The sequence below is a fragment of the Lithobates pipiens genome, unplaced genomic scaffold (genome assembly GCF_037356315.1).
Source record: "Lithobates pipiens isolate NorthernLeopardFrog02 unplaced genomic scaffold, aLitPip1_a1.2 Scaffold_16, whole genome shotgun sequence".
Taxonomy (NCBI): domain Eukaryota; kingdom Metazoa; phylum Chordata; class Amphibia; order Anura; family Ranidae; genus Lithobates; species Lithobates pipiens.
In genome coordinates, this window is record NW_027507748.1 from 368,837,264 (window position 1) to 368,856,260 (window position 18,997).

Genomic DNA, 18,997 nt, shown 5'->3' on the forward strand with positions numbered 1-18,997 from the left:
AGATGCTAGGTTACATTTAAGACATGTGCCAAATAAGCAGACACAGATAGAGGAACTTTGGGCTAGACCTATGAGGATAAAGGTTTTAATTGGCCCAAGTGATTAGAAAAAAAAATAAAAAATATGTTCAACTTTTGCCTGATACACATTCATAAAAATGCAGAGAATACTGCATCAGAACAGCATTAAACACAAAACCTTTGGGACTGCCACAGCCATCTTGAAAACACCCGGACACCATTGGGCATTCCAGGTGATTTGCCACCTGTGCCCCATTGTGGGGGCTTTACTAGCACGGGATCCATCTGGTCCAATGGAGTTCCCAGGCCCTCAACTACATTGGAGATGGTGCTGCTGCACATTGGATTCGAGTGTATTTAGAAGGTATGTTTATATAGGGACCTTTGGCTTTGAATTTTGAGGCCTGTTTGTGGCCCCTGGGATAGTTTATATTTTGCAGGTCATTGGAGGTGGTCTTAGGGAAGCACAGCAATGTCCTTGTCAGAAACCATGAATCGGGCTAAGACAGAAGTACAGTTAAATCGCACTTGTTCAATAATAATAAAAAAAAAGGTAAACAGAATAAACGTAGTCAAAAAACATAGCCAGAGTTCAGAAACCAGAACGGATAGTCAGAAAAGTCAAAACACCAGGCAGCCAGAGAACAGCATAGTAGAACAGCAAGCAGGATCTGGAGCCAGAAGGAATGTCAGCCAAGCAAGTCTTTAACAGGAACACAGGAGAGTATCTCTAGAGATGTGACCGAAGGCAGAGATCATCTGGGTTGGACGGCTTAAGTAGGCAGGACTGACAAGCAGGATATCATTAACAGGTGAGTCACTGTGGAGAGATAGCAGCTGGCAATTAGCCAACAGCTGAGGGGCCAGCTCAGAGAAGGAAGGGCTGGGCCCAGCCCAGACAATCCTTCAATAGAATCTACTGGGCCTCTTCCTCTCTCCTTTCCCTCTACATGCCTACCTATACTGGAGGATGTTAGCCTTTTCCACTGAACATCCAGTATATGTTAGTTTTGATATATAGCTCTTTAAAACACTCCACATATATAACTGAGTTCATATAGATTTCCTTGTGCGCCCTTAGTTATTTTCTAAGTAGTACATTCATGAGGACCCCTTACAATGCTGTGAATAAGGTTTTCTTCCCGTCTTGATGATTGTTGGAAGAAAAGCTACTGCTCCCATTTAGGTAGACATGTTGTATTGCTTTTCTTACTCGACTGTATGTCTTATGTGACATTGGGGTGCTGTCCCAGGAAAGTGGGTGGGATATGATCCATATACTGGTGGGCCCCCAAATAGGTGCCTACCCGTGGCCCGCTCCTCCATTGGTATGCTAAAGGGCGCTATATTTTCTAACTTATATCGGGACTCTTTAATAATTTTGATACATTTTCAGTCTAGATTATTTTGTGCACAACCACAGCTCGATCCATATATAGTTGGACACAAGCCTAATTTTAGATTTTTTCAGGTATTTACCAAAACATATTCAAGCTATAGTTATATAATGGATATGGGCTGAAAGTGCACACTCTCAGGTTTAATTTGAGGGTATGTATATCCAAATCAGAGAATGGGTTTAGGTAATAAAGCTATAAGCATAGACACTGGACAACTGAATAGCCATTGGACAACTGAATCAAAAGCTGTTTCATGGCCAGGTGTGAGCTAGTCCTTTGTTATTTCTTCATCAATTAAGCAGGTAAAAGGTCTGGAGTTGATTCTAAGTGTGGTATTTGCATTTGGAATCTATTGCTGTGAACCTACATCGTGCATTCAAAGGAGCTGTCCATGCAAGTGAAACAGGCCATTGTAAGGCTTCAAAAATTAAATAATTTCTTAATAGCAGCAACATTAGAAGTGGCCAAATCAAACGTTTGGTACAGTCTGATGAAGTAAGAATGCACTGGTGAGCTCAGCAACATAAAAAAGGCCTGGACATCCACGGAAGACAACAGTGGTTAATGATCGCATGATCCTCTCTATGGTAAAGAAAAACCCATTCATAACATCCAGACAAGTAAAGGACACTCTCCAAGTGGTGGGCGTATAATTGCCAAAGTCTACAATTAAGAGAAAACTTCACAAGAGCAAATACAGAGGGTTCACCACAAAGTTCAAACCATTCATAAGACTGAAGAATAAAAAAAATAAAATAAAAATTAAAATAAAAAGCCAGATTAGACTTTGCCAAAAAAACACCTAAAAAAAGCAGACCAGTTCTGGATAAAGCATTCTTTGTATGGATGAAACTAAGATTAATCTGTACCAGAATGATAGGAAGAAAAAAAAAGTGTGGAGAGGACTTGGATCAGCCCACGATCCAACACACACAACATCATATGTAAAACATGGTGGAGGCAGTGTAATAGCATGGGCATGCATGGCTTCCAGTGGCACTGGGTCATTGGTGTTTATTGATCATATGACAGAAGACAAAAGCCACAAGCCACCGGATGAATTCTGCAGTGTTTAGAGATATACTGCCAGCCTAGATAAAGCCAAATGCAGCAAAGTTGATTGGATGGAGTGCAGTACAGATGGACAATGATCCAAAACACACTGCAAAAGCAACCCAGGAGCTTTTGAAGGAAAAGAAGTGGAATATTCTGCAATGGCCGAGTCAAACACCTGATCTCAACCCAATTGAGCATGCATTTCACTTGCTAAAGGCAAAACTAAGGGCAAAATGATCCACAAACAACAACTGAAGACAGCTGCAGTTAGAGCCTGGCAAAGCATCAGAAAAGAGGAAACAGTCTTTGGTAATGTCCATGGGTTCCAGACTTCAGGCAGTCATTGCCAGTAAAGGATTCTCAACAAAATATAAAAAATTAACATTTTATTTATGCTTATATTATTAATTTGTCCAATTACATTTGAGCCCCTGAAAATGGGACTGTATATAAAAATGGTTGCAGTTCCTAAAATTTGTACTTGATATTTATGTTCAACCCTTTGAATTAAAGCTGAAAGTCTGCACTTCAAAATAATACAGAGCCAAAAGTATGAAAACTGTGCCTGTGTCCAAATATACATGGACCTAACTGTATACTGATGGCTCCTGAAGAAGCGGATCATGTCCATTAAACAATGTCTGCCACAATCAATCATTAATTTCAAAATATGATGTATTGTTAGGTTATAAATTTGTTGGAATAAATGTACGGTTGACAAATTTTTTTCTATGTTATAGAACAAAGGGACAACATTTTTATATGTGAATAATAAATATATTGTGTTTTACGTAAAATGCTGTGCCTAAAAAAAAAAAAAAATGCCTTTTTATTTTCTTTTTACTTCATTTTGCCAAAAATGTAATCCTTAGATGTGGTGGCTGCATCAACTTTCTTTTCTTTGCTCCCCCCCCCACGCGCGCTTTCACACGATGATCTGGCTAGTAACACACCTCCTGTATTATTCATACGCAACACTGGAGGAATGAGCATAAGAGGCTCATCAGACAGCAGCATTGTCACTCTGCAGGGGGGCGATGAATGTATTTGCAGATTTAGAACCACTAACAAATTACAAATTGAAGCCAAACTCTAGCTTACACTTTATAAGCAGTTAAAGCAAACTGCTTTTGGGATGAAGGTTTTGTATGAATAAATATCTGATCTTTTTAATCACTTTTGCCAGTGTTCAGTGGTTTATTTCCACCATGTAAACTGATTCTGTTGGGGAATTTGTGCTGTGAAAAACAGGACTTGCTGGCTGGATCGTCAGATGAAAATAGAAGAAAGACTAAAAAAGGATACTAAAGCCATCACATATAAAAATTGGTAATATTACTGCTTTATGTACTTGGGGGAAAGAAAAAAAAAAATAGAAGAAATTGGAGGACCTCTCCCTAATACTTTATTTTCCTTGCTTAAAATCAGCTCTATGGAAAATATATTTGGGGAGGAGGAGACCTCAACTTAGATATGCCATTTTCACCAGGAAAAAAACCCAAAACAGACTTAGGGGTGTCACCAATATGAATTGCACTACAAAGTGACCCATCTTACCATCAATTACCTGGGTCCTCATAGAAAGGGATAGGAATTTGGTTTCAATGACCCTAGTGGAAAATATTAATTAAATGTTCTACCAAAAAAAATAAAAAATGAAAGTCAACAATGAAAAGTTACAATTATTTTTTTTTTAAACAATAAATAAGATATTTACACGTTCAAATATTGTGAAATGTAGCAAGAAATCATTTTGGAATTTAGCAGGTTTTCTTTTAGAATACATTTTCATAAAATCAACATTTATAAATTTGAATAGCTGGAAATAACTTGTTCAAGTGTTGTAAAACACTGCAGGAATTCTTCTTCATCAATGCCATATTTTGTGTATTGATGAACATATGCTCTGTAAGTAAACAAAAAGAAACAGTTTTAAATTATTACAAAGTTCATATAAAGAATTGTAGCTAAGATTTTAAATATCTGAATTAATAAGGGAGATGGGTCAAAGCAATCACAAAATAGGAGGATTTTGTTAGTGTTGGGGGTAAACAGACCCTCCTGAAAAGCATAGGTAAACAGTGAATAAAAGGTGGGAAATCATTAACTTCTTACATTGAATGAACCATTCAATAATAAAACCATCCACAGTGCCTTGAAAAAGTATTTATATCCCTTGAAATTTTCCATATTTTGTCATGTTACAACCAAAAACGTAAATTTAGTTTATTGGGATTTTATGTGATAAACCAACACAGAGTAGCACGTATTTGTGAAGTGGGAAAAAAAAAAAAAAAAAAGAAAAAAAATGGTTTTCCCAATTTTTTTTTTACAAATAAAATATGTGAAAAGTGTGGCATGCATTTGTATTCTGGCCCCTTTACTCTGATAATCCTAACTACAATCTAGTGAAACCAATTGCCTTTAGAAGTCACCTAATTAGTAAAGAGTCCACCTGTGTGTAATTTAATCTCAGTATAAATACAACTGTTCCGTGAACTACTTTAGAGGTTTGTTAGAGAACCTTTGTGAGCAAACAACATCATGGGAGAGGAAGAGTAGCAAGAAAAAAGCAATTGTTGAAAAAATAAAAAATAAAAGCCATAAGAAGCTCTATTGGCAGCTTGCAAGAAGCCATGACTCAAACATGTGGAATAAGGTGCTTTGGCCAGATGAAACCAAAATTGAACTTTTTGGCCTAGAAGCAAAATGTTGTGTGGTGGAAAGCTAACACTGCACATCACCCTGAACACACCATCCCCACCGTGAAACATGGGCGTTGGCAGCATCATGTTGTGGGGATTCTTTTCTTCAGCAGGGTCAGGGAAGCTGGTCAGAGTTGATGAGAAGATGGAAGGAGCCAAATACAGGACAATCTTAGAAGAAAACCCGAGTCTGCAAAAGACTTGAGACTGGGGTGGAGGTGCACCTGCCAGCAGGACAACAACCCTAAACATACAGCCAAAGCTACAATGGATTGGTATAGAGCAAAGAATATTCATGTGTTTTAGAATGACCCAGTCAAAGTCCAGACCTGAATCCAATTGAGATTCTGTGGCAAGACTTGAAAATTGCTGTTCACAGACACTCTCCATCCAATCTGACTGAGCTTGAGCTATTTTGCAAAGGAGAATGGGCAAAAATGTCACTCTAGATGTGTAAAGCTGGTAGAGACATCCCCAAAAAGACTTGCAGCTGTAATTGCAGGGAAAGGCGGTTCTACAAAATATTGACTCGGGGGGGCTGAATACAAATGCACGCCACACTTTTCACATATTTATTTGTAAAAAAAAAATGCGAAAACAATTTATCATTTTACTTCCACTTCACAATTATGTGCCACTTTGTGTTGATCTATCACATAAAATCCATTTACGTTTTTGGTTGTAACACGACAAAATGTGGGGGTGTGAATACTTTTTCAACGCACTGTAATTCCAGTTTTTTTATCACTGCGTCTCAAATACCATGGAGAGGAAAAGATGGAACGCCGCACTCTGCAAAAACAACCCAAGTAAGAAAACATGAAAGCGGCTTCAGCCCGACTCCTCCCAGGACACACCACTGATTTGTTTCACCCCGCCTCCAGGGCTTCATCACAGGGGCGTGTGTTTATTTAGAACCAGGCCTGGCTCACTCAAAACCAGCACTTGCATCCAATGTGAGTAACTAGAGCATTATAGGAGGACTGCTTGGAACGGCACCCGAAGCTTGCACGTTTCTTGGTCAAATACCTACTAGTTTCAGGTATATACAGACTGTATCTCTGAGTATTGTACAATTAGATTTCCCTTTTTAAATTTTTTTTGCTTTAGAATGTAAAGTTGCCTAGGTGTGTTCCACAACCAAACCCAGGTAACTGCTGCTTAAATGTTATCATTCTGATATGCAAAAAATTGTGTCCCCCCCATAGAACAAATATGAATTTGACATCCATGAAAAATTCCTTCAAATCCGGCAGCCTAGATACCATGTTCTCAACCCCCCAACTACAAACTAGAATACTGCTCCTCTACCCAATTAAAATATATCCTTCCAGAATTCCTGTTACAACGGCCCACCCAAAGGCACAAAGAAAAACAATGCTTACTTTGATGCAAACATATTCCAGGCCTTTTCTACAATAGTATCCAAAGGCTTTAGCAGGCACTGACTATTGCTCACTAGAGTAGCTGACTTCTCATATTTGTTGAAAGCTCTTGGCGATTTCCAAATTGTGAATGCATCGGCTGGTGATAACCAGGACGTATACAATGCTGAATCTTGAAAGCCATCTGCAATCAAAAAAGGACACAGCAAAGAATTCAAATACTATTGAAAACATTTATGTTCATCGCACCCTTAATTAAAGAAACTCACTGATGAATAAGAAAGGATAAATTAGAAACTTTTCCTATTGCTGCAATAGAGGACACTACATTTTTTTCTCGCACAAGTAAAGCAAACTTTCCTGTATATTTCAGTATGTATGTTTTACTAGCACTGAATGAATGCCTATGAAGCTAAATTAAACAAAAAGGGAATTCTGTTTTAACATGGAACCTCTAATTTATAATAAAAAGCAACCTTAAAAGACTAAGTTCACCTTTTAAAAAAAACAAAAAGCAAATACACATTTTTTGCAGGTAAAAAAAATGTGCATTTGTTTTTTTTCTGGAGCCTGCAGAGCATTGCAACTGTAAGAAGCAAATCACTGGTGCAATGTCAGATTCCCACAGAATCTCAGTATAGCTGTATGCCTGTACTTTACAAACAGGCATACAGTTACTAGAGAGCAGGAAGATAAATGAACTATGAGATTGCTTGCCATCGCCCTTGCAGTTCACGGAGAATTACAAATACCGACTGATGTCATCTGGAGGCCCCGCCCCTATGACATCACTGCGTGGGGCATGATGGGCGGTGATGTCATAAGGGGAAATGCCTCCGGATGACATCTACCGGTGACCGGAGAGCATTGATTCAACATCAAAAGAAGAAAAGAGGGAGAAGACAGCGGAAAAGACCTGGCAAAAGAGCGAGAAGATAGTGGAGAAGACCCAGCAGAGGCAGTAGACAGCGGGAGAAGAACTGGAGAGGGCTAGAAGACCCAGAGAGGGCAGAAGAACCGGCAGGAGGTAGAAGACATCAGCAGAGGAGGCAGAAGATCTGTAGGAGGGAGAAGTGATTGGAAGAGACGCCCGAGCTGCCTTAATAATTTAAAAACATGTGTAATGTGTTTCATTTTTGACACTTGTTTTAGGTGAATGGGTAGGGGTACAATGTACATCAACATGGGGACAAGGTGCTTTGGGGTGGGGGGCGCAGGGCCTCCCTGCCCCAGAGCACCCACCCCCATGTGGAGGATATGCAACCTGGTACGGTTTCGGGGGGGGGGGGGGGGGGTGGCATGCTCGCTCGTCCCCACCCACTTTCCTGACCTGCATGCTCGGATAACGATCTGGTATATATTTTTGGCATGGTGGTTCCCCTTAACCCATGCAGTTTTATTTGTTTTAAATTTGGTGTGGAGTTCCCCTACAAGATCATCAGAGCAAAAGTCACATACCAAAGTCGGATCAGTTAAGGCCACGATCTGACTTTGATCAGACTTCAACGATACTCAATGGGCTGAAGTAGGATCAAAGTCAGACCAAAGTAGAGTAGGGAGCATTTTCAACATGTCAGACCGACTTGTGTTGGACCAGTTAAGACAGCTCTCATGGGGTTTTTCCACACGTCATGAGCTCCCAATGTCAAAGCGTTTGTCATACCAGTGTGAACCCGGCATATTGATGAGTCAGATGTAAGAATGACCAACTAGGGGTGCACTGAAACCGATACCGAAAATGAAAAATACACTAGACCGAAAACCGAAACAGATACCGAAAATGTATTTTTTTTCTATATTAAATAAAATGTGAATAAATACTTTAATAAAAAGCAACCAAAATAAATTGGACACTGGACATAGAAGATAAAATCAAATAAAATACAAAATTATAATAAATGAAAGTAACTACAGCATATCCTGCAGTGCAGACTGCAGTCAGTGCACATTGCACCATAACAAAAAATAAAATATATAAAATAAAAAAACAGGCATAAAAAAAAAAAAAAAAACAATAAATATAAAAATGCCTAAGTCTAAGAAGACTTTATTTTATTTTATTAATTTTCAACTTAAATCGGAACTAGTAATTAAGTTTTCTCTCCCTAAGGTGTAAGCGGCTGCATGTGCGATAAAAGTGTATGTATGTAGCTGCGGGTTACATACATAGGTCATACAGTAGACCATACTGTGTTCCAGCCCCCGGTTATGAGCGGAGACTTCCCGGAACACATACTAGTCTACAGTCTGGTCTACAGTAGCGGTGCTCAGCCAATCACAGCAAGCAATGTAGACTAGTCTGTGTTTCTGGAGGTCTCCATACCCAGAATACAGTGCGGTATAATGTATAGTACTGGAGTATGTAGACAGCCACAGATACAGAGCATATTGTTTTGCACATGTAGCGGGCTGACAGCTTAGGAAAAGGCAATGACTGACATAGTTTGTTGTTGAGCCAAACTAAGTATAAAGAACAACTAACCATAACAAATAAGGCCGTTATTCTGTTTCAGTTTCTGTAAATATAAGTTTAACATATGCTAATGCTATAATAACATTTTTATTTTCAACTTAAGAACTAGTAATTTTTTCCCCAAGTTCTCTCCCTAAAGTGTCAGCAGCTGCATGTGTGATTAAAAGTGTATTTATGTAGCTGCAAGTTACATACATAGTCATACATTAGACCGCACTGTGTTCTGGCCGCCCCCGGGTAAGAGCAGAGACTTCCTGGAACACAGACTATTCTACAGCAGTGCTCAGCCAATCACAGCCAGCAATGTAGACTAGTCTGTGTTTCTGGAAGTCTCCGCCCATACCCACATAGTGTATAGTACTGGTGTATGTAGACAGCCACAGATACAGAACATACAGGTTTTGCATTTGAACATGCAGTGGGCTGACAGCTTATGGAGAGACATTAGTTTGACCCAACAGCAACAAACTATGTATGTACAGTAGTACAAAAGCTGGAGTTCTCTTAAATTGAAGAAGTGCAAAAAACTGTAGAAGAACTACAATGAACAACCAACAAATGGCACAACTAACAATTGGAACATACTAGTCAGTCATACTATGTTGTATGTTGCAATTGTCCAATAGTACAGTCCAATACCAATTCATTTACTATGTTCAACATAGTAAATTAATTGGTCTACGCTACGGATTTATAAATCTATTTCAATAAGTGTCCGAATTTCGTTTAAGAACAAAAAAGCTGTTCAGCTTTTTAACAGGAGAGACGGTTTCTCTTCTCATCAAGAATATGAGATGCCAGACTGAATAGTCTCTCACTCTCTGTGTAGGTGCTTGTGGCAGATAAATATCTGCGTGCAATATGTGCAAGCAAAGGAAAACGTTGTTTGTTGATGTGCCAGTACTCAAGAGGATTGTCACATCTGGCGATAGGCTGTTCAGCTAAATAAATGTCCAGCTGTTAGGGAGCGGCACTTGTTGTGGCACTCCTATGGACTGGGGTCCATTCATGTAAAAAAATTTCAAACATATCAGATATGTCGGGAGCGTGTTCCTCTTCACTTTTATGCAACCATTTCTTCTTACCTTCTGGTGTGCTATACCTCGAAACTACTTTACCAGATGCTTCCACCACCTCTATTTGTGCCTGTATCATTTCCCGTGCACGTTGCCTTTTCTCTACATTAAAATAATGATCTTTAAAAACGAGAATCTAGAACTGTTGCAATGCAGTAGGGTTGGACTCGGTGTCTTGAAACCGGTTGGTAACTGCCTCTAGTAGAGTGGTTTTAGCTGTTTTTTTTTTACACCATGGTCTGTTTCTATCTCTTTTCCTAGCAGACGCTTCAGTGCAGCAATCAAGGAAATAACTTCAGAAATGGAAGCATTAGTTGAGCTTATTTCTTTTGTTAACTGTTCAAATGGAGATAGAAGAGACAAACTATTTTCAACTAACATCCACTGATGTGCGCTCAGTGTTGCTGGATGCTCGTAATCTGCAATGTATGCAGCTAAAACACGCTTTTGTTCAAAAAGACTTTGCAGCATAGTAGGTGCTGTTCCAACGAGTGGCTACATCTTGCTGCAGTTGTTTCAGTGGCATTCCAAACTGCATCTGCAAAGCTTTTAATCTGGAATAAGCAAGCAGAGAATGCTTAAAGCGACAATTATTTTTCTTCCTTTTGATACGATATCAGATAAGGTGCGCTGACTCAGCAATCCTTCATTCACAGCCAATTGCAGCGTGTGTGCCATACACGGTATGCTTTTAAGTTCACTGTCCTCCATTGCCTTTGCCACGATCCACGCATTATCTCAGACAATCAAATGCACTTTAGACTTCTCAATGTGCCAAGTATCAAGCATGGTTTTTAAAGCATCAGATATTGCTGCTGCAGTATGTGATCCAATAAACTCACATGCGTTAAGTAGGATGTTTTGCAATTGAAATTTGTCATCTATCCACTACGCTCTCAGGCTAAGCATGCTTGTTGGACTGACGTCTGAACTCCAAATGTCGGTAGTAAAACTGATTGCTTTGATGTCGGTAGTCATGAGCTCATGAACGTGTTTTCTAACACTGCAAAACAATTCAGGTATCTGCAAAGTAGCGTCTGCTTGGTAGTGAGTAATGCGGCTCAATATGTTGCATGAGCCTAGGGAATCCAAAGTCTTCCACAACAGAGAATGGCTGGTTGTCTAATGCAATAAAATTTCATAATTGTATCTGTAATGGCACAAGCTTTGGGATTGTCACTTGCTAAATGTTTTAACCTTTTCAAAGACTGTGGCCACAGATGATGTTAAGCCTGAGGCACTTTTTGGAAGTGGCACTGTTTTCTTGTAATCTGAATGCTGAACTGGATGATGTATTTTTCAGGTGGTATATGAAATCTGTTGTTGAAAAATGCCTTGGCACTGTACCCCCTCTTGAAATGTCTGCTGAGCAAAGAGTACAGATTTGCAAAATTTGGGGTCTTTAACAGAAACGTTAAAATATTTCCACACTGCAGACATGGTCCACCTTTGCTGGTAGCGCAGAATAATAGCATAGAACGATCTATAGTGGGAGTGAAATCGGGAGGGGGTGGGGGGTGGAAAACGAAAATCACTTTAAAGTGGGAGTAAACCCGCTGATGTGGTTTTTTTTTTCTACCTGCAAAGGAAAAGGCATAATGAGCTAGTCCGATCCACGCCGAGGGAGCTGACATGCTCCCTCTGCGTTTCTTCTAGGTATCGCAGCTGTGGCGCTGTGAGTGGCCGGAGCCGCGATATCGTCACTCCCACGCATGCACGCGGCAGATTTCTTCCCGCAGTCTGCAGGGAATCCCCTGTGCGCATGCGCCGCTGCAGTCAGCGCCGCATTGTGAGGGGAATATCTCCTAAACCATACAGGTTTAGGAGATTTTTTTTTTACCTACAGGTAAGTCTTATTATAGGTAAGTCCCAAAAAAAGTCCCAAAAAGGGCTATACAACCACTTTAAAAGCTAAACCCCAGGAGGCAGCTTTAAAAAAATATAAAACTAACACATTTTTTTATTTAATTTTTTTATGGTGCAGCTCTTGCCATGCAAGATAGTGATGTCTGCAGTGCAGTATATTTGACATGTACCAAAAAGATAATTGAACTGATTACATTTTTTATTTCAAATGGAATGGATTGCTTGCACATTGCAATTGCATGCCATTTTATTTTTTTGAGCTATTCTGTAGTATACTAGAATATAAACTTCATTCGCTTGTGGTCATTGAATTTGTCACTTTGTCAGCGTAGTGTTATACTACACTGACATGACAGCAAGCGCATTCATTTTTTAAACATGACAGTACGCAATAAAATATATATTAAATATATATTTATTGTGTACTGTCATGTTTAAAAAATTAATGTGCTTGCTGTCATGTCAGTGTAATATAACTATACTACGCTGACAAAGTGACAAATTCAATGACAATAAGCGCATACATTTTATAGTATACTACAGAATAGCTCTAAAAATAAATAGCATGCCATTCCATTTCAGATCATATTTAATCAGTTCAATTATATAAAATCATTTTGCTACAAGTCAGATGTACTGCAGTGCAGACAGACATTTAAATACTAGTATTGCATAGCAAGAGTGCTGGCTTGTTGTTTAACAAAGGCCAAGTAGTAAGTAATACATGTTGTTTGACTGCTATAGACAGAAAGATCATCATTTCAGTTTCAGTACTATAGTAAAATAAATAATACTACTAGTTGGATCGTTTCTGTCAGTTTAAGTAAGGCAAAAGTTCATGCAATGCTCACAAGCGAATAGTAGCAATGGTAGGCATCCAGGACAGTGCCCACTCTTGTACTTGAGTATGCTATGTGCAGCCCTCTATGAAGCCTTCTCTCGGGTCCCAGCAGCGTCTCACAAGTATGAGGAGCATCCGCAGGGAAGGTGCCAGCGTCTCAGCAGGGAACGTGCTTACAAGTGCGGCGTCTTAACCACAAGGAACATGCACGCCGCCCCCACACAAATGAGTGATGTCACCCACTGGGTTTCTCACTGCTACGGTACGATTTTCTGTGCCATTGGCAAGAATTCTCTTTCGGCAAATTGCAGAGGAGGTCATTTTTGGACGATATGTTTCGGCAGCCGAAATTTCGGTGCATCCCTATGACCAACAATACCAAGCAGGTGCTAATAATTCTCAATTTTATTTGTAGAATGAAACACTCATTAACTGAAACAGCTGTGTAGGAGACTTAAAACTGGATAAGGAATAGAGTTGGGTTGAACACCCCACCCACATTCGGTTTGGGGCAGAACTCTCGACCATCGTAAAAGTTCGGACCTGAACTCTGAACCCCATTGAAGTCTATGGGACTCGGACTTGAAAAATCAAAAGTGCCCATTTTGAAGGCTTAAAGTATCTGACAAAAGTGGGTGCACCCCTCACAGTTTTGTAAATATTTTATTATAACTTTTCATGTGACAACACTGAAGAAATGACACTTTGCTACAATGTAAAGTAGTGATCGTACAGCTTGTACACCAGTGTAAAATTTGCTGTCCCCTCATAACAACAACACACAGCCATTAATGTCTAAACAGCTAGCAACAAAAGCGAGTACACCCCTAAGTGAAAAATGTCCAAACTGGGCCCAAAGTGTCAATATTTTGTGTGACACCATTATTTTCCAGCCCTGCCTTAACCCTCTTGGGCATGGAGTTCAGCAGAGCTTCACAGGTTGCCACTGGAGTCCTCTTCCACCCCCCCTCCTCCATTAATGAACTGTAGTTCCCCAGTGCTGGCAGCACTCATGCAGCCCCAGGCCATGACACTCCTCACCTGGTTGCTGCCACACACCCTTGACACCATCTGAACCAAATACGTTCATCTTGGTCTCATAAGATGACAGGACATGGTTCCAGTATTCCATGTCCTTTGTTTGTCTTCAGCAAACTGGTTGCAGGCTTTCATGTGCATCATCTTTAGAAGAGGCTTCCTTATGGGACGACAGCCATACAAACTAATTTGATGCAGTGTGCAGCGTATGGTCTGAGCACTGACAGGCTGACCCCCCCACCCCTTCAACCTCTGCAGCAATGCTGGCAGCACTCATATGTATATTTCCCAAAGACAACCTCTTGATATGACGCTGAGCACATCCACTCAACTTCTTTGATCGACCAGGCGAGGCCTGTTATGAGTGGAACCTGTTCTGTTAAACCGCTGTATGGTTTTGGCCACCATGCTGCAGCTCAGTTTCAGGACCTTGGTAATCTTATAGCCTAGACCATCTTTATGTAGAGTAACAATTCTTTTTTTTCAGATCCTCAGAGAGTTCTTTGCCATGAGGTGCCATGTTGAACTTCCAGTCACCAGTATGAGAGCGTGAGAGTGATGACACCAAATTTAACACACCTGCTCCCCATTCACACCTAAGACCTTGTAACACTAATGAGCCACATGACACCGGGGAGGGGAAATTGGGCGAAATTTGGACATTTTCACTTGGGGTGTACTCACTTTTGTTGCCAGCGGTTTGTGTTGAGTTATGTGGGCACATCAAATTTTACACTGTTATACAAGCTGTACTTAACATTGTAGCAAAATGTAATTTCTTCAGTGTTGTCAGATGAAAAGGTATAAAAAGATATTTACACAAATGTGAGGGGTGTACTCACTTTTGTGAGATACTGTATATGCAAGTTATTGGCCATAAAAAGTGTATGGGGGCCTGGTTAGTGCCCTGTGGGACATGTATCAATGCAGAAAAAGTGCACCACTCTACACTCAGTCACAATATCTCACTAGTAGCAAACTATGGGAAGGAACCTTTTATAGTGTGGGGTGCGACTATGGAGCACTGAGATGCGATTGGAAAGTGATGATGACTTTCTCCAATCAGGGCTCTGACAGTGTTCTGTGCCCTAACAAGCAAAGCCTTGCACCTAACCAGAGGTCAGATACAAAGGCTTCATCCTATTAGGGACCTAGAATGCACTGTGCAGTGCATTGTGGGGTGTTCTGCGGCACACCGCAAATTTGGGTGTTTCGCCAAACAGGCGATGTTCAGGCCGGACTTTCGCTCAGCCCGAACGGTTCATCCAACAATAGTGAGGAAAATCCAAACTCTGCTATTAATTTGTGGCTTTGGAAGACCATTTCAGGTCACAGGTCATACACCATGGCAAGACTGAGCGCAGCAACAAGACACAAGGTAGTTATACTGCATCAGCAATGTCTCTCCCATGCAAAAATTTTAAAGCAGACTGGGGTTTCAAGATGTGCTGTTCAAACTTTTTAGAAAAAGCACAAAGAAATGGGCAACATTGAGGACCACAGATGCAGTGGTTGGCCAAGGAATGTTAATGCAGCAGAGGAAAGATACATCCTGTCCAGCAGTGCTGTTAGCACAGAACTGGCGGAAACCAGTGGGACCCAGGTACACCCATCTACTGTCAGGAGAAGTCTGGACAAAAGTGATCTTCGTGGAAGAATTGCAGTCAACAAGCCAAAGTGACTCAACTATGCATAAAAACAGAGGAATTGGGGTGCAGAAAAATGGCATCAGGTGCACTGGACCGATTCGGAGACAAAATTTTAAATATTTGGCTGGAGAACGGTACAATAATGAGTGACTGCAGGCAACAGTGAATCATGGTGGAGGCTCCTTGCAAGTTTGGGGCTGCGTTAGTGCAAATGGAGTTGGAGATTTGGTCAGGATCAACAGTGTCCTCAATGCTGAGAAATGGTGCACTCTGACCCGGTCCTGAGATCCGTGACCATGGCTGCGGGACCTGATCGCCGCCGGTGTCCAGCAATTGGGTCATAAGTGTAAACAAACCCCTCCTCGTGCTTCCTAGTGAGGCTGTCACAGATCGCCTGTTCCATGTTATACGGAAAGACGATCAGTGACATCGCATGCCGAGCCACGCCCCCTACAGTAAAAAAATACACCACACACACACACACACACACACACACACTTAACCCCTACACTGCCCCTAGTGGTTAACCTCTTCACTGCCAGTGAAATTTTTACAGTAATCAGTGCATTTTTAATCGCACTGATTGCTGTATTAATGCCAATGGTCCCAAAAATGTGTCAAAATTGTCCGTCGTGTGCGCCATAATGTCGCAGTCACAAAAAAAAAAAAAAAAAAAAAAAAAAAAAAAAAAAACACGCTGATCGCCGCCATTACTAGTAAAAAAATATATATATTATTAAAAATGCCATAAAACTATCCCCTAGTTTGTAGACGCTATAACTTTTGCGCAAACCAATCAATAAGACGCTTATTGTGATTTTTTTTACCAAAAATATGTAGAAGAATATGTATCCGCCTAAACTGAGGAAAAAAAATGTTTTTTTTTTAAATATATTTTTGGGGGATATTTAATATAGCAAAAAGTAAAAAAATATTGATTTTTTTTCAAAATTGTGGCTCTATTTTTGTTTATAGCGCAAAAAATAAAAACTGCAGAGGTGATCAAATACCACCAAAAGAAAGCTCTATTTGTGGGAAAAAAAGGATGCCAATTTTTTGGGGAGCCATGTCGCACGACCGCGCAATTGTCAGTTAAAGCGACGCAGTGCGGAATCGCAAAAAGGGGCTTGGTCCTTTAGCTGCAAAATGGCCCGGGGCTTAAGTGGTTAAGAACCATCTTCAGCCTAAAAAACTAGTTCTAGAAGTGATGGCTTGGCCCACATAGTGCTCTGATTTACAGAAATTCCAGTGTCATTTTCTCACAACCAGCACAACACCGACATTCTGCATAGTGTTTGAATTTAAAATTGCTTCAGCAAGCTCACGGTTTTTGTTTAAATAGAACACATGAAGTGATCATGCGATTCTAGCAGACAAGTCCTCTCACTTTCCTCTACCACCACCTTCAATTTGAGGAAGATATTCCAAAAGTCTCTCTCAGCATCTCAAGAACAAAAGTGGGCACCCACAATTAAATTTGATGAAATCCTGGGAATGAACATAATTAATCTTGGGAGGATTTTTTTTTATAAAAAAAAGAAGTGATTATGTTAAATGCATACATACAGAATACTGCATTAAACACCAATTTACTGAATTCTGCTCACCAGGAGATGCAGACTCAACATCCTTTCCCCGAAATATAGCAAGGTTAGCCAACGATCTATTAAACTGCATACAGGTTTTCAAGGAAATCTTCTCTGTTTTTGGGTGTGATGATGGGTGGATTTGCCAGTTTATACCTTTTAACAACAGAAAAAATATAAAAGGATTATGATAGAAATTTATATATTTATATATATATATATATATATATATATATATATATATATATATATATATATATATATATATATATATATACACACACATACATATACACACACACACACACACATATACATACATACACACACACACACACATATACACATATACACACACATACATACATACATACATATATACACACACCTTTGACAAGTGAGAATGAATTTTTTATTATTTATTTTATTGAGAATGAATGATGTGTCTTAAAGAAAACCTGTTGCAAATATAAGAAATTCAGACTGAACAGATACAACTAAAAAATATATAATGAAAAATGTAAACAAGCTGTCCCTCAGGTACTAGGACAATTAGAATCTACAGGTCGTTAGCTAAAACCTATCGCAAAAACATAGCTTTCCTTCAGTTTTCACAAGACTCCAAAATGTGAAATGTTTTTTAATAAACTAAATGAAATTCCTTTATATATTTTTTTATAGAGGAACATAAAAATAGTTAATCATAGGAATGTTAAAGGCAAAATGATCTCCCATTTATAAACTATATCTGAATATTTTTTTTCCATTGGGCAGAACTTAGAGCTACAGAATTCAGGATGACCCCAAACACGAAAGAATTTTTGAAAACTGCCAAGTGCATGTCTGGTTCAAGAGACAAATACTAAGAGAGGTCTGTTCAAGTATGGGAGTCACTGGTCTCCAGTTTGGTGGAGTTCAGACTGTGGGTGCTGTAACCACACTATATGCCAGTAAAGATGCTTCTTTAGTGTGAGGGGAAGGAGATGTTTTTCCAATGACCTGGCCAAAGTCACCAGAGGAACATCCAAGACAAATAAACTCATGCAACTTACAAGAACAGTTATTTTCAAACTGCACAGTTATTTACATTTATTTTGGGCTGTGCTATACGACTATTCCTACCTTCTTCCATTTTTGCATTAGCAATGAGCATTTGTCTCAAATGCTTGATGAGCCCATGCCAAGCAAATGTGCTGTATGCCAGGGAGTGTTCAGACATCTGAGGAATGTTACGGAGACCTAGCATCTTAAATTCAGGGTGTGGAACCAAGCACTCCATTAATTCCCCTGGGAATAGAAGGGAAAAAAAAAGTATATTAAACAAACCTGAATTAAATGTGATTTTATGTTTTTATTAGTATGAGATTTTAATTTATAAAGAAAATGCAGTGGTGAACTGTTTGTTCCAGTCTATTAAACTTCATCAACTTCCCAAGTCACTTATGGACTGCATTTAGCAGGCCAGGAATTCTCTGAGACCGCCGTTGTACAGCTGTCAAGTGTCTACTGTTTAAAACAACATGGGGGGGGGGGGAAGAAGTGCATGCTGACTAGGCATGGCAAGAAGTGTTTTAAGGCCACTATGAATCGAAGGCTATATTTAAAATCATTCCTGCAAACACTGAATGTTCTTAGACAAACTATAGTCTGTGCAACTGTCACCATCTGTTAAGGACTGCACCATAAGCTAATAATATTAAATAAATTCAAAAGTTATATAAAGCATCCTTGTGAAACCTGACCTTGCCACTGCCTATGCTGCTCCAGCCCTGAAAAATTGTCCCCCTAAGTCCACAGATAAATTGACACTTCTGGTACTGTCAATCTTCAGGGTGCCATGCAGCTTTCACTGGTTCCTCCAGCTGATTTCTATGTCATTACAGGAGACCAGCAGGCGAAACT

General features: G+C 39.8%; 1 protein-coding gene across 3 annotated transcripts in view; it reads right to left on the minus strand.

The window, feature by feature from the left end:
- Positions 1–2,443: 2,443 nt before the first annotated feature.
- Positions 2,444–18,997, minus strand: part of TUBD1 (tubulin delta 1) — a 40,846-nt gene continuing 24,292 nt past the window's right edge. For 2 of the 3 annotated variants that reach the window (XM_077482112.1, XM_077482115.1), the window contains 4 exons: positions 18,218–18,382; positions 17,117–17,251; positions 6,567–6,750; positions 4,146–4,382 (listed from right to left, as the gene is read on the minus strand). In XM_077482112.1, coding sequence (XP_077338238.1) covers positions 4,280–4,382; positions 6,567–6,750; positions 17,117–17,251; positions 18,218–18,382 — 587 coding nt within the window. In that variant the 3' untranslated portion in view covers positions 4,146–4,279. Of the gene's footprint in view, positions 4,113–4,145; positions 4,383–6,566; positions 6,751–17,116; positions 17,252–18,217; positions 18,383–18,997 lie in introns of those variants that run through there. The other variant, XM_077482113.1, reaches the window with a different exon arrangement.